Source organism: Nelumbo lutea, chromosome 3 (assembly GCF_056320005.1).
Source record: "Nelumbo lutea isolate HS-2025 chromosome 3, American lotus-T2T, whole genome shotgun sequence".
NCBI lineage: Eukaryota > Viridiplantae > Streptophyta > Magnoliopsida > Proteales > Nelumbonaceae > Nelumbo > Nelumbo lutea.
In genome coordinates, this window is record NC_142686.1 from 53,102,136 (window position 1) to 53,119,273 (window position 17,138).

General features: G+C 38.1%; 2 protein-coding genes across 2 annotated transcripts; both read right to left on the reverse strand.

Annotated features, from left to right (window-relative positions):
• Positions 1-5,659: 5,659 nt before the first annotated feature.
• LOC148864994 (uncharacterized) lies at positions 5,660-6,103 on the reverse strand. The gene has a single exon (XM_088976348.1). The coding sequence runs from the start codon at positions 6,101-6,103 to the stop codon at positions 5,660-5,662; it is 444 nt and encodes a 147-aa protein (XP_088832474.1).
• A 2,447-nt stretch (positions 6,104-8,550) lies between these two features.
• On the reverse strand, positions 8,551-10,698 carry LOC148864995 (11S globulin seed storage protein Ana o 2.0101-like). The gene is made up of 4 exons (XM_088975620.1): positions 10,323-10,698; positions 9,931-10,199; positions 9,239-9,799; positions 8,551-9,062 (listed from the first exon to the last, which is right to left on the reverse strand). The coding sequence occupies exons 1-4, from the start codon at positions 10,660-10,662 to the stop codon at positions 8,676-8,678; spliced, it is 1,557 nt and encodes a 518-aa protein (XP_088831746.1). The 5' UTR covers positions 10,663-10,698; the 3' UTR covers positions 8,551-8,675.
• Positions 10,699-17,138: the final 6,440 nt, after the last annotated feature.

Here is a 17,138-nt window from a genome sequence, read left to right on the forward strand (position 1 = left end):
AAGCTATAGCTTGAGCTTGAGCTTAATTCAAGCTAGAGACTTGAGCTCGACTTGGTTCATAGCTCGCAAGTTCGAGCTCAAGCCGAGGTTTTCACGAGTCGAGTTCGAATATGTATAAATTTATTTTTTTTTGAAACATAAAAATTATATGTATAAAATTATATTTTTAATTTTTAAACAAATAATTAAGAATTATAAAAATATTTTATATTTTATATACAAAAAATAATTATAAAATTATTTATATATATTTATATGTATGTATGTATGTATGCGTGTGTATGTATGTATATAATAAAAATTATTTATTTAATACGAGGCTTGCGAGCCTCACGAGACGAGCTTCATTGGCCTCGAGCTCAGCTCGATTCGCAAACGAGCCTATGTATCGGGCTTGAATTCAGCTCAAAGCTTAGATTAAACCGAGTTGAGCTTTTCACGAGCTAAGCTCAAATAGCTCGTGGCCACCCCTACTTGCACCCGTAGTCAAGACACTCTACCCCATCCCTGCCCCATCCTCGGTGGTGGGGCGGGTTCGAGGCGAGGCACCCATTCCTTGTCGGGAACGGGGAATCCCCAAAATTTCCCCATCTTGATGCAACAACCTAAAAATAATTTAATTTGTGGATATTCTACAAATAGGATTATGGGAATTTGGAGGTATTTTAGGAATTGAATTATGACAATTTGGGGGTATTTTATAAATGGAATTTTGTGATCCTAGGATTATAAGAGTATGAATAAAACATAAAAATGTTCAAAAAATCAATATTAAATCTACTAACATTTTAATTACTAATTTACTATCAGGTTTGGGGAATTATATGCAAACCCCATCCTTTATTTGGAGCAAAACTATTTTCCCCGTCCCACCCAGTCTCTTCTCATTCCTAATTAAAATTTGAGAAAACTTGCCTCATTCGGGGTGGGGCAAGGTAAGGCCCTAGTTTTATAGAGAAAATTTCCATCCCTATAATTATAATAATTTTCTATAAATAATTAACTAACAGAACATTAAATAACAATAAATTACAACATGTTATGATAATTTCCAAAAATTATTGAAATTGTTGTTGATTAGAAAAAAAAAATGTACAATAAATTAGTATTTATAATAACAATAAATTAATGTGAGTTAATGTATATTATTTACTTTTTAAGCCTAAATTATTTACTATTAATCAAAGTAATGTAATTATGGTAAATTACCTTAATTTTAATTAAAAGTAAATCATTTGTTGTTAATTAATGTAAAACCAAGTATTACTAAAGTCAACCAAGTGGTCTAGACCAGTGTGAATAGATTTAATAAATTTTATAAATTATTTTATAGTTATTTATTAAAATAATAACAATGGTTTGCTATTTGAATAAATATGAAACAATTTTTGATAGATTATTTTCCTAAAATTTTTAATAATTATTTAGTTGAATAATAATAATGGACTATTATTTAAATAGTTTTGGATAATTGTTTTCATAGATTAATTTCCTAATTTTTTAGTTATTATTTATTTAAAAAATTACGGATTATTAGCTAATGAGTTTCCCTGAATTTTGTGATAATTGTTAACTATAACTCTTGATTTTGTAGAAATTAGTAAAATACGCCAATTAGTAATATCTTTTCTGAATAAATAATTGTTGTACAAATTTAATGAAAATTTATTAAATTACAATGATTATTTTAAATTATGCTAAACATTAAAAAATTGAACATTTATTAACTAACCAAAGGTTAGTTTTCAGTAATCGTTGGTGAGTTTTGAGTGACCAACTCCCTAACCTGATCGACCAAATCATTTGATTAGCTAAATGATGTCCAACCAAACTGAATTGTCTAGTGAACACTCCTAATTCTGCTAAATTAGTAGTCTAATTTCTAACAAATAACAATAGTTTAGTCTCCAATAATTATCGACTTTTAAAATATCTCTAAGTTTTTCCTCATATTCTTATAATCCTAGGATCCCACAATTCCATTTATAAAATACCCCCAAATTGTCATAATCCAATTCCTAAAACACCCAAAATTCTCATAATCCTATTTGTAAAATATTCACAAATTATATTATTTTTATGTGATTGCCTTGAGGTGGGGACAATTTCAGGATTCCCCATCTCTAATGGGAATGGGTGCCTCTCCTCTAACCTGCCCCGCCACTGGGGATCGGGTAGCACATCTCGTGCATCACATGGGACCCCGCTAGTTACTTTTGTACTTTTGATAATTTTTTAAAAGTTATATAACATGATTTTGTTATTTAATCTTTTTTTTGTTCTTGAAATAATATAAAAGATATGATTTATTTATTAATATTTTGATATTTAAAGTATTTAAAGATTAGTTGTTTACAATATTATTTAATTATTTAAATAATACCATTATTTAAAATTACAAAATATTATTTATTTATTAAATTTAGTAATCCATGAAATTATAATTTATACTATTCTTTCATAATTTTGTTTTTGATTCTATAAAATATAAAATTGTTATTAATTCAAAAGTTATGAAATCTATAATAATTATTATTATTCTACTCTTTTTTTTTTAATTTTTACATAATTTTGTTATTTTAACTATTTAAAATTTAGCTATGTTAAATTTTTCATTATTTTGATATTTAAATAATATGTAAAATATTTAATCTTTTTATTTAATTTAAAGTTATTATGTAATTTTAAATATTTTGTTAAATAATTATTTATCCATTTTTAATATTTTGTTATTTAAATGTTATTTATTTTTTTTAAATATTATTTATTTATTACATTGAATAATCCATAAAATTATAATTTATATTGTTATATTATTAAACCTATTATAATTACATTTTGTGTTTTTAATAAATATTTTAAAGTTATTACATAATTTTATTATAATATTTAAATAATTGTTAAATGTTTTAATTAAAACTTTCTTTAGATAGATATAGATGAAAAGTGAGGAAAATGATAAATAGGAATTAGAGATAATTTAGAAGATAAATAGGAGTTTGGGAGAGATAGAGATAATTTAGGAGCAAGTGAGGGATAGTTAGTTTCCTAGTGCTTCTAGAGGGAATCTTGCACCCTCTAGAATTACTCGGTATGGGTAATGGAGCAAGGAGAGGGCTGCTGACATGGCAAACTCTACTTTAGTATGTGTGTGTGTGTGTGTGTGTGTGTGTGATGTAATCTCCAATTAAGAGAAGAAAATTTTGCATCAGTTTTTTATATGTAAAATTTCTACTACCATTGGCAACAAATGATCAAAAATGTAAATTTTGCAGCAAGAGGCAAGATTGCAAATTAATGATAGTTATAAACAAACATATGCAAATCTGAACCAGATACAATTAATATCCAGTTTAGATTTGCATGTCAAAGAAACAAATAGTGCAAGGTTGAAAAATACAAATGCAAAAAGTGCTTCCCTTATGGAAGAATCAAATCAAATTTATTAGTAATTGATAGTTTATATTACAAAACCAGCAAAGGTAATCGGAATCGGACCATACAACAATTTGATATTAGTAATCATAATGAATAAAACTATGTCAAACTCATTGGAATCAGCTTAAAGAATACTCTGCCATTCCACTGTGTAGGCCTTGAGGGCCACATCTTCTGTTTAGTAACCGAACCAAATGTTGTTAGCAGTAGCTAAGCGTCCAGCCATCTTGAAAACAAGGGATAAAACTAAGGGTAAATTACATATAGGTATCCTGTACTTTGATGTTAGTGACAGATAGGTATCCTGAACTTTTAATTGCAACATTCAAGTGCCTTGAACTCCCAAAAATAGGCACTTGGGTCCATCTGTTAGTATTCCGTCAGTTAAACATTATATAATGTCAAAAATACCCTTCTTGTGTATTTTTAAGATCATTCTACAGATTTAGTGAGTGAAATCATCACTAAAGAATGCCGTCATCGGAAAATTTGAATATGTTATTTGCTGTCCATGTGAGAATGTCATCGGGGCAACATTCAATTACCTAAGAATGATCTAAAAAATACACGAAAAGAGTATTTTTTGCATTATGTAATGTTTAACTGTCGGTATACTAACAGATGGACGTATATGTCTATTTTTGAAAGTTCAGGATACTCAAGTGTTGCAATTGAAAGTTCAGAATACGTATTTGTCACTATCCCCAAAGTACAGGGTGCCTATCTATAATTTACTCTAAAACTAATTATTCCTTGTTGAAGGATGGGATTACTAATGATTGAAGGGAGCCTCATCCATTGAAACAAAACTTTGTGACTAACTGGTCTCCACCATAAGGGGTGATTCTTCAGAACATGACCAAAATGGTGAGAGTGATAGAAACATATTTGGACAAGGCAATGTTACCATGTTTGCTCACCATTTATTGCAGAGGTGTAGTCCCTCGCTCTATTGGAAAAGCAGGTGTATTGTGCAGTAGTCCATTACAATTTTTAGGTGAGAGAAGGTAGAGTCGCCAAGCCCATCTAGACAACCAGAGTGGAATCAAGATCGGCTGTATAGTCTGCTACAAAAAGTGGATCAGTACTTCCCTTCCTTGAGTGCCCTATTAGAAACCGAACATTATTTGCAACACCACGATGGGTCAACGAGATTCTCAGCTCTGCTGCTATCCTTGAGGCAGCAATGATAATACATGAATAAATAATAAAGACAGAGATCAAATTTGCATTCTCACTAACAGTTTCAATTCCTTTAGGAGAGACAATCTTACTCTAGTGTACCTGGAACCAAGGTTCTAAACGCCGGCCTGTGTTGGTATAATTTTTTAAGTTTTATTTATTTATTTTTTAAATTGGCTCAGAGGGATCGGTTTCAGGTTCGATTACCCTCTGAACCGGTGGCTGACCCGATACAACCCCTAGAGGGGCGTATCCATAAGCCATCGGTACGATACGTATCAGCCAATATGGGCTGATACGGGCTGATACGTATCGATACTTTGAACCTTACCTAGAACAACAGTTATTTGAATCCCTTGTTGTTGCAAAAAAATCCATTTCTTCTCCACCCCTTCCAAATACATATAATTAATAAACCCACACAAAATTTCAGAGGACACCCTCTCCGAGAATTCATAGTATTTCCAAACTAAGGCCATATTTGGGAGTGCTTAAAGATAAGTGTTTATTTAAAATAAGTATTTATTTGGGACATTAAGCACTTATTGGTATTTGAGAAATAAGCCTAAAATAACTATTTATTTTAAAAATAAGAACTTATTTTCTAAGCCCAAATTTCCAACTTTTTTTCAAGTGCTTATACAATAAACAATTAAACACACTCAATTTTTACTTTCAAAATTATCTCTAATTGAATTTTAAAATACCACATAAAATTATCCCTAGTTGAACTTTATAAAAGTACTTTTATGAAAGCACTTTTACGAAAGCATTTTAACAAAAGCACTTTTATGAATGCACTTTTACGAAAGCACTTTTATAAAAGTACTTTTATGAAAGCATTTTTACAAAATCACTTTTATAGAAGTACTTTTATGAAAGCACTTTTACGAAAGTACTTTTATGAAAGCACTTTATAAAAGTACCTTAAAAGTGCTTTCATAAAAATACTTTCGTAAAAGTGTTTTCATAAATATACTTTCATAAAAGTGCTTTCATAAAAGTATTTTCATAAAAATGATACGATAATCCTAGAACACTAGCGGGCTGCTTGCTGATCCCCACGAACGACTCCAATACCATGCTCAGTGGGGAACTTGAGGATGAGGTTGTAGGAGGATATGGATGCCTTGAGTGCATGGAGGGTCGGCCTCTCGATGATGGCATTGTAGAGGGAGTCGATCCTTACGATCAGGAACTCATTTATCCTCATCACTTGCCGAAGCCCTGTCCTTACTGTGATAGGTAGGGTAATCCTTCCCTCCGGCCAAACTACGTTGCTGGAGAAGCCAACGAGGGGGACGTCGGCTAGCTGAAGGCACTCAGGCACCAGTTTCATTTTCTCAAATGCGTCATAGAAGAGGATGTCGGCCAAAGAGCCACTGTCAACTAGTATCCTCTTTACCATAAAGTTCGTTATGAAGACCGAGACTACGAGCGCGTTATCATGGGGGACGATAACCCCCTTTAAGTCCTCGTCCATGAAGGTGAGGTCTTGTTGTTGCTTCGGCTTTTTGGGAGCCGTCCCCTAGATGTTCAGTTGCCAGGCGTAAGCCTTGCGAGCCGAGGACAAGGCTCCACCCGAGTTCAAGCTCTCGGCTATGACGTTGATGACGCTAGCTAGTTGTTGTTGATGGTGCTGCTGCTACTGTTGCTGGTATCTCGTTATTCAACTTGCAGCATTCCTCGGTGTTGTGGCCGGTGCCAAGAAAGGCCACGATCAAAGACCACCAAACCTCCTCTCGAATGGCTTAAACAAAACCACCCTATAAACAACTCACAACAGCTAAGAACCACGACCAACAAAACATGTAAGTCTTAGAAAGACCCCCTACTTAGTCACAATTTTCCCGCCTCAACCTCTTCCGCCCCTCCCTCTGGAGCCTCGTACCCCATGGGAAGGGGTCTACCAACTTTACATCATAACAATCAACTAGAAGTTTGGATTTCTTTCTTCTAAAAGGGAATCCCACCAGATTAAAAGAGCAGTCTGACCAAGAGAAGTTAGTCTCTCAATCAAAGTCTAACAAAATACTGGGAACATCCCGTGAATTATTCAACTTGGCTTCGTTGGTAAATTTATGCCTCATTGGCTTTTGAGTAAGTCACTTACCCGGGTAAATGCACTTACCTGGGGAACTGTTTCTCAGGAAAGACTTATTCGGATAAGTACATTTACCCATGTTCTTCTATTTCCCATGTAAATAAGGCAATGACCATCTTAGCCATAAAAGTTCCATTATTAAAATGGGCATTTTTATTACATCCAAGTATAGGCAATGACCACCTAAGAGATAAGTATCACTTACCCAGGAAAATAAACTTTCACTAGTTCCCACATAACTCTGAAAAATGAACATGGGTTTTTTGAACAATGGAAATCAAATATACCATTAACCAACCTCCCCCTCTCAAAATCCAAAAAAAAAAAAAAAAAAAGAACGCCCTATAGGGCATTCCACATAGAGGTATCTAATGCCCCCCACCACCAGCTCTAAGGATTTAAGGATATCTTTCACTACCCTACTCCAGACCAGCAAACGAAGGGCTTTGAAAGCAGAAGATTCTAATCCACCATTTTCCAAATTCGTTCGCTTGTCTCACCGAACAACCTAGTTGGGACCAACACAATAGCTAGACTTGCATGTCATTAAGCGAGGATAAATCGAAAAATAGGGACCCGCTAGCTTCTTCCTTGGATGCAAAGACGATGAGCCACTTATTCCCGTCCAACCTTCTCACCGCCGGCTTCTGCAGGTTCCTCCATCGCAAGGAAGACCAGGTTTCGACCTCTTCGTTGGAAGGGGTGTCACCAGAGAATCGAAGAACCAAACACCTTCGTAGGAACCTCTCACGTTCTTGGACCTCGTCTTCCTCCATGAAGACCTTAATCAAACCTTTCTGCACTCACACCGCCGTGGCACCTTCCTCGAAAATGCCTAGTTCCGCCATCGCCTTATTTACATACCGGTTGTTTCGGGAGGGATTGGGGAAAATAACCACCCCTAATTTAACTATCAACTTCATTTTGTGCCACCCTCGTCCCCCCTCCCCCTCCTTTTAACATTCTGTCAGTCGAGAAAATAAGTAGTCACTTTTACTTAACAGGTGGATAATCTCACTGCACTAGATTTAGTGATATTGTGCTACTTAAGACTGTTTGGTGGCAATGCAAATAAACTTGTATGGCAGTGATGATTTGAATGTAACTTCTAACCTATTAGCTTATTTTGTTTGATTGCAGTACAAATAAAATAAATTAAGACATGAAGCAGATGCATCTCCTTGCGATCATATTAAAACGTTTTAATTATAAATAAAAAATCATCAAATAATATATATATATATATATATATATATAGGTTTTTAGAATAGGAGTCGTTTCCCAATTGAGAATTCCCGGCCCCTCCCTCTGAAATAAAATCTCATTTTTTATTCTAATTCCCTGTCTCAACCAAACAGACAATATGGGAATAGACCACTCCCATTTTGATTCCAATTCCGGCTATAAAGTAAACGGACCCTAATGACTCACTCATTCTCACCCCTACCCCATTAGCTTTGAGGGGCCCGAATCCGCTAATCTAAAGTTGACCCTTTAACAACTTGAACTTTCAAAAATCCAAATTCAACAGGCATATTTGTTCTGTTTTACGTGTTGATGCAACTCATATCAATTGGGTGTAGTAGAGACAAAGCAGAAGCGTTAACAACCCAACAAAAGTCAGTTTTTCTACATTAATTCTTTCTCTTATTGCTCGCCTTAGGGCCCAATTGCATCCAAGTTGAGAGTTCGATTTGGATGGTTTTTTCTTAATTGGCTTTTCGGAATTTTCATCGAACATAGCTTCTATTTCTTTTATGGAGCCTATACCTTGCAACGCCATAAACCAATGCAGGAAAGCCATCTGGAAGGGACACTGAATCCCATGTTCAAAGTTGAGGAATTTGTACTTTATTTATTATGGTTCTTAACATAATTAAAGCTCACGCACAGGGCCGGCTTATATTATTCCTAACCTACCTGCCTTTTGTTGGACAGTTGGACTCTTATTTCACATCAAATTAGCCGAACTCGACCTTGAAGACAAGACCCGTGTTTCCTGTCTATTGAACTTCAACCTCCTAGCTTCCTCTCTGGAAATCTGGTATGAGTTGGTGAGGACCTCTTCAGGCATGGCACGAATGACTGAATTTCTCCCGGCAAGAGTGCTTACCATTGCATTGTCGTTGGTCTTGAATGATACCCATTCGAACCCCTTCTCTCCAGCTTCTATAGCTATGGCAAAGTTTTGTGGAAGGATCAAGAGTTGATCACGACGAAGCTGGCCATTGTAGACTGCTTGTCCAGAGTTATCAACAACTTGAACCCGAGCATCTCCACTAAGAACATAGATGATGCCGTGTGCATTGATGTTCCAGTGAGGGGACAACATAGCATTCTGTGCAAATTATAGATCGAGGCCACAATTATATAAATTCAACAATTAATTAATGCAACAAAGAAGAAGAGAAACACACATACAAAGATACGAGAGACTGATCAGTAAGGAGAGAGAGAGAAAGAGAGAGAAAGAGAGAGGGAGAGAGAGAGAGAGAGAGAGAAGCTTATTGTAACCTGGTAGAGAGTTCCTCTCTCAGCACTGAGTTGGAGGGTCTGCAGAATTGGGAGGCTTTGACTATTGAGGATGGTGACGCGTCCTCCATATGGACTGTAGAAATCAGCATGCTTGGGTTTTTCAATGTTCTGTCTAAATCTCATGTTGCAAATCGCCTCCTCTACACCATTTGCACCCATTTGTTGTTCCTGCTCATATTCTTCGTCCTCTTCGCTAGAAGTTGGCATAATCATCCGAAGCTCTTTCTCAACATTAACAATTCCTCCCCTCTGATCATTTTCACCTTGTAGCTTTCTTGCCGTCTCCGTGCTTACACCGAAAGCTTGGGCCAACGTCTCAGTGTCAAAACCGCTGAAGATGTTAGCAGAGTTCTCTTGTCTGGCCTTCTGATCATGTTGGTATGACGACTTGCCTCCTTTTTGTTGTTGTCTTTGTTCTTGTGAAGAGCTCTGCTGCCCAGCCTTCTCACGCCTGGAGAAGGATTCACCACCTTGTTGTTGCTGCTGTTGCTGCTGCTCTTCTTCTTGTTGTTGTTGTGAGTTACCAGCAAGGTAAAATTGCTAAACATACACATCAAATGGTCAGTTGTAAGCAAATGATATTATTCTACTTTTTTTTATTATTTGTTTTTTGGATGAATAAGCAACCAATTTATGATTATAAGGCTGAATGAATGAGTTAGAATTTTTACTCTTTTTCTATCATCAAGCCGGTCGATGCTGTTGGCAATGTCAAAGATGCTAACAGCAACAAGGGGTGCATCGCCATTGTTGTACATCCAATGTGGAACCCCGTCTGGCACAGCAATCATGTCTCCTTGTTTCACGAATCTGATCTTCTGATGCTGATCCTGGAATCTCCGGCTTCTGTTTTCTTCTTCTTCTTCGGAATGTTGAGATTGCAGGAAGGATTGATATGTTTCGGGGCAACCAGGAATGGATAACCCTAAAACTCCCTTCCCTGTGCATGGATCAGAGGCTCATTAGTCACAGCACATGCATGTATGGATTCGAAACTGGAATATATAGTAACGAATGAAGATGCATGGTTTTAGATCAGCAGGAAGAGAAGGAGATAGCTTGCCTTCAACAATATATATGAGCCTGTGTGCATTGTAATACGAGGGCAAAGAGAGGCCCCTGGGTTGGATAGTAACACGAGAAGCAGCAACACCCGCACACTGAAATTGGTTGTTGTTTTCGTCCCATTCCTCAACGAAACCAGCCTCGGCCTCTCTCCGGCGAGAAGGTTCGAGGGCGTCCAAGTTGTCGACCTGGCACCTGTTTTGTTCTCCGCCCCGGAAGCGGCGGTGTGTTGGGGGATGGCCTTGCCATTGTCGCTGCCAGGTCTGAGCTAAACAAACATGACACAATACAAGAAGGCAAAGGCAAAGACAAATAGTAAACAGAGAAGACTTGGCCATTGTGTACAAGTTGTTGAGACGGGAAAGAGATGAATTGAGGTGAAGCGGCGAGAGGAATGGTTGGGTATTTATAGTGGGAATAAATGGATTAGTGTTTGACACCTTTCAGGTGATCACAGTGAGGCTGTTCAGGCACTCACCACACCATGCATGTCGTCACTACAGTATTGTGTGAACACATAGTAATAAATTTGATCAGGGCAGGTTCTAGGTGGCGATGTCCTTCAAGCAAGTGTAACCCACTCAGCTTGAACCTTGAGAAAGTCATTGGACTATTTCACCCTGATTCTCTTTATACAATAATGCAAAAATCCCTTTGAACATTGGCTTTTTATGGATTATTCGGAAAGTAATTTTATTGCTGTCCACAGCAACAAAATAAGAAAACATGTATTTTAATTGCTGTCCGCAGCAACAAAATATTCTCATAGATCATAATAAATAATTAATAAGAAGATAAGTTGTTTTATGAAAAACACTTCTCTGCACCTTTTGCACTCTCATAGTGAAAATATGAACTAATATAGAGGTTGAAGCTCCACCTATTAAACCTTGCCGCCCCAACTATATCGGGTTAGCTACATGAATTGTTAATTTTTTTTTTTTTTGTAATTAAAATGCTCGTGTGATGTTCATTAAAATTGGTTAATGTGCAAAAATGGCAGCATCACATTTTTTATTTTTATCAGAACCTATTTTGGAAATATATAGCTCAAGCTAAATGGAAGTGTGTAACTACTTAAAACAAAAACATAGAGTTTGAAGAAAAGCCCAAGTGATCCTTACGGTTGGGCTGGTTGATATATTTATAATAACTTAATTTACAGGGAGTTTAAAAGATAAGTTTACAAAGAGATATACATAACAAGTAGGAGTGTGCTACGGCGTATATAAGATGTGATAGGTGTCACAATCGCTGAGTGGATCACTTGGACTCTTCTGTTCGCCCCTCCAAGCTGAGATGGGCGTCACGAACAGGCTGGTTGGACTCCATGGGCCATGCCTTCCAACGTCTCGGCCCTCGAGTTGATGACCTTGAAACAATATGTTTGTTTACTGGTGGTCAAGTCGAGTCGCTTTGCCTTGGCAAAGAAGATAAATTTCTGAGTTGTCCTATTATCCACCAAGGCTTAAGTTAGCCTCCCAGTGAAGGTGATGTCTACCTATTTAAATCCCTTGTGGGCTTTCCTAAGCCATGTAGATGGACTTATATTTTTACCATAGCATTTATGAGTAGTAAAGCACCTACTCATGGCAACGAGGGCATTGACTTTCTTTAACATGGGACAGTTGTTGGTTTAATGCATTTCATTCTTCCTTCCTTGTTACTGATTAACTAGACTATTTGGGCTGGCTACTTTTCGAATGGGAGTCAATTATGACTCTCCCCGACTCAAGCCATTGGAATGGGGGCTACTAGGCTAGTGGTCTGCTTCATCAAGCTTCTTTAAGTCAACATGTTGCTCTGCCACAGTCCACGAAGTTGAGAAGTTGAACAAGAGATCCTTGTCAAACACGTTGGAGATCTCAAGCATCAAGCTAACAATTATTGGACGTAGTCATGCAACGAACCTTCGGGCTTTAAATTCTTCATTTTCTTCCAATCAAGGTACTCAATGTTCTCAGGGTAAAATTGTCACTTGATCTCACACTTGAAATCAGCCCAAGTGGTGAGGGTACGTGTGTTGTGCTCAATGTCCTAACAACTCTTACACGACCATAACATTGCAATATTATTTAAATACATGGAGGGTATACATACCTGAATTTGGTCATCATGGAGGCCAGTTGTAGAAAAATACTGCTTAAGTTGCAACAAGAAGTTGTCAAGCTCTCAAGTGTCTCAAGCACCCGAGTATGGCATCGGTTATCGTATCTTAACATGTGTAGGACTTGGAGTAGACAAGGGGCCAGCAAAGTTGGCCATTACCCTTTTTATTGAGTGTTAACTTTCACCACTTATCTCGTCTAATTGTGCTTGTAAACAACACCATACATTAAAGGCTACTTTGGGAGGAACTAGCTACTCAATGTTGCAGCGTGTCATGAATCTCCCTCAGGGCTCCATTGAAAAGGCTTTCTATTTCCACCTACAATTACCTCGCAACGCAAGACATGTATGTCCATGCATTCCATCTGATCGATTGATTTATGTTGCTTGTTTGTTTTGGTTATACGGCCCTTTGGGGAGTGGCTCTTGGAGGATTCATCAATTGGAGCCTCATCGCTTATCGGTGTCGTGGGCTTGGGACAACAGATGTAGTATCTTGTCGGAAATGTCGGAGTTTCTCTTCCATGCCTCATGCTAGTTGAGGGATGATCAGCAAGGTCCAAGGGGGTTGAGGAGTTCCTGCTCTAATACCAACTATCACGGTGCTAGTCATCAAGGCCCCGTGTGGCACCCAAATGTGTCAAGTAAGCCTAATCGACAAATCAACAACACAAGAAAATGCAAAAAAAATGGCACACAAATTAGTCAAAAGGCTCTTTGTATGTCACTTGCAATGGCAAGCATAAGTACACAAATTCGTGTCGAAAGGACCTCATGTGTAACCTTTACACGTTCTGAAATCCTCTCAACTACCTACCTCCCCTCATATAGTAACTTTAACTTTTGGGGGAGAGACAAAAGGATACATCAAGGATGTTGAAAAATTATATTAATAATTAAAAAAATGCCATTGACATTTCCCCCATAAGAATTACATGCATAGCCCCACCGAAGACATAAACAACAAGCTGTAGGCACGATGGAGAGCACTTGATGGCGAGGTGAAGAGTTCACTTGTGACACTAAGCCATTCTCAAGCATTGTCCTTCCCATCCTAAATGTAACTCCAAGGAATTTCCCAAATTCCACCCTTTTTTTAATGAAACTAGGGTTATGATCATTAAGTTCTTCCCTGATATCCACAATAGGTCTGAGATCATAAGCCCTCTACGTTCAAGATCAGGGTTCCTTTTGGACCAGACTGGTATCTCATCAGAACTTTTCATCATTGACGATTCCGCACAAACACTAAATTATTATAATCTGTTTGTAAGCTCACATCACCTCCAACCATCAAACTAACTATGGCTGCATCATAAGCAATTAACTTCTGAATCGTAACCACTACATCTTCACAAAAGACCACTTGCAAGTGATTATTAATTCATCTTGCTTGAAAATTCCTTCACACAAGCCCATATGATTGTGCAGTGAACATTTGATGGGCCCAAATCAAATCTGAGACTCGCCTATGGAGGTGCAAATCGGAATGTGTCGGGCCAACCTGACACGATTTTATGGGCCACCCATCCTTTAGCGAGTCGTGCTGTATTGGTCCACGGCCCTTCATGGGTTGTGCTTGCCTCCTCGGGGATCCTTCATAGGTCAGACCTGGCACGATCAATGACACGAGCCTAGATGGGCCTGGGCCGGGTAGGCTATAGGCTGGTTTATGGACTTGTGTCAATCCAAGCCAGTCTTTTTTTGGCATTTCTATTACTTTTTCTTTTTCATTTTTTTCTAAGTGATACAAATTTTAGTAAAAATAAAAATTTAACAACACATACTTAACAAAATACAAAGTAGACAGCAAATTGGAAAGGAAAATTAAGAAATTTTATTTCATTTGAATTTAAACAATACAATGGAATATTGGAAATGGAATAAAATATAAAAATAAAAATAAAAAATCACGCTGGTATTAAATAAACAAATAATTAAATAAAATTGAAAAGCAAAATTTACAATAGCTTTAAATACAATCATTGAGTATACAAGAAAATTATTGACTTCACTATTTTCTTTAAGTAACACCTCCATCTCCTTGATCTTGATCATCATCTACTTCTGATGAAGCATCATGTGAAGTGTCATGCCCTTCTTTATCTTGTAGTCTAATTTTTTATAAATGACTTAAATAAAACAAAACAAAGAGAGAAAGGAGAAATACAATGGGGATCAAAATTCTGCCCTAGAGAAAAGGAGACTCAAAAACCTGAAAACAAAACCAGGTAAAACGAGACTCAAAATCTCACCCAACTCCACACAACAAAACAAACTGCTCATGAAGAAGAAAACCAACATCAAGAAAAATTTCTTGTGCTCTCCCTAGGATTAAGACTCTAGCCTACACACCTTGTAGCGACTGACATTCTAGCACGAAACCCGACCTCTATCACCCATGCTTTTGCCTCTAATCGACTTACCCTTCCTCAAATCTTCTTTAATTGAAGCATTGACCTAATAATGTACCAAACTTCTCAGCTTTCTTCTTCTAGGGAGGCCATCGAACTTGAACACTATGTCATCCTATTCGAGCAAAGCGTTTTCCTCTTGGTCATCCTTTTTTAACACTCCCTTCCTTTTCCCTTTCCCTATCTTTCCTCGACGCTAATTATAAACTTCACAGCGCTTCTCTTACCTGGGCTTCACCACCTATAAAGAATAGCGCACAAGTCATTGCCAGTTGGATTTCTCACTCGACTAGATTATACACAAAACTTTTGGCCTTTGGTTCTCTATCAACAAAATTCACGCACCGCTGCCCCCTTTTCTCTATGTCTAGAACAAGAGTAGCCGCCTCTTCTTCTACTTTTCTCCTACCCTATGACCCATGTCCTACGGGCGGTGGTCTCCACTTATCGTTTGGCACTGAAGTTCTCTACAGACTTCGGTGTGGGGGTAGCGCGGGGCGACCAGCTCGAGTCCCATAAGTGCTATGTCACCGCCATAAAGGGAAAGACCAAGGTGGCCGACGACCTCAAACTGGAGCGGTCCACAGAGCAAGGCGAAGAACGAGCTGCACCCACGAAAGAAACAGTCGTTGTTCCAACCTCAGCCGCAGACCTAGCTCGGATGCTTCAGATTGGTGCTTCCATCCAAGAACCTTTACGATCTGAGCTAGTAAGTTTTTTGCTTCAAAATTTAGATGTTTTTGCATGGTCTGCGACGGAGATGCCCGGTATAGACCCTAACCTTATAACTCACAAGCTGAATACTGATCCTATAGTTAGGCCCGTTAGATAGAAGAAACGCAACCTAGCCCCGAAGCACTGGAAAGCGGTCAACGAGGAAGTCGAGAAGCTCCTCGTAGCTGACTTCATAAGAGAAGTCCACTACCCGAGCTGGGTAGCTAACCCTGTTCTGGTAAAGAAGGCTAACGGCAAGTGGCGCATGTGCGTCGAATACACCGACCTAAACCGAGCTTGCCCGAAAGACTGCTTCCCGCTCCCTAGAATTGATCGCTTGGTGGATGCAACCTCAGGGCACAAATTGATGAGTTTCTTAGATCCCTATTCGGGCTATAACCAAATCAAGATGGACCCGGCGGACGAAGAAAAAACTGCCTTCATCACGGAGTTCAGTCTATACTATTACAAGGTAATGCCCTTCAGGTTGAAAAACATAGGGGCAACCTTTCAAAGGCTTGTAAATAAGTTGCTTGTGCCACTAATTGGCAAAAAAGTAGAATGCTATGTAGACGACATGGTCGTCAAAACTCAATTTTTGCATGAATTAATACAAGACTTGCATTCTGTTTTTGAAATTTTGCGTAAGTTCAATATGAGATTGAACCCAAACAAGTGTGTATTCGGTGTGACCTCGAGTAAATTCCTACGATACATCGTTAACCGGCGCGGCATTAAAGCCAACCCAGATAAGATTAAGGTCATCTTAGATATGAGACCACCCCGGAAGTTGAAGGAGGTTCAGAGGTTGAATGGCCGCATAGCCGCCCTAAGCCACTTCATGTCCAAATCAGCGGACCGCTGCCTGCCATTCTTTAAGGTAATTAAGAGCAAAGGGTTCGAGTGGACCCAAGACTGTCAGCTCGCATTTTACGAGCTCAAGAAATACCTCGCAAGTATGCCAATCTTAACCCGGCCCGAGGAGGGCGATGTTTTAGAACTGTACCTCTCGGTGAGCGACGAAGTGGTCAGTTCGGTACTAATAAAGGAAGTAGATCGGGTCCAGCAACCCATCTATTATGTAAGTAAAGTATTGCAAGGAGCAAAGATGAGATATCCGGAGATTAGACCTGTTCATGGGTCGGGTGGCCCGACGGGCCGGCCCAGTCACCGGACGGGCTTGAACAGGTATATAGGCCCGTGGGCTTAACCTCGGGCCAAAAAGCCCGGCCTGTAATAAATTTGAGCCGAGCTCGGGATTTGCCAAAATAGCCCAACCCGACCTATAAATAAACCTAAAAACCCTAGTTGAATACCCCTCTTTTTTTCACCTCTTTCCCTTCTTTCTCCAACCAAATTCTTCTTCTCCACATCCTCTTTCCCTTATTTATATATATTTTTAATATAAATAAATTTTGAATTTATATATATTTTTAATGTAAATAAATTCTGATTTATATTGATTATTGAATAGGGAAATTTTCTAATTTTTTTTATTAGGTCGGGCTTCGGGCTCAGGCTCGGGCTTTGGGCTTTTTATTAAATTCGGGCTTGGGCTCGGGCCTAACATATTTCTG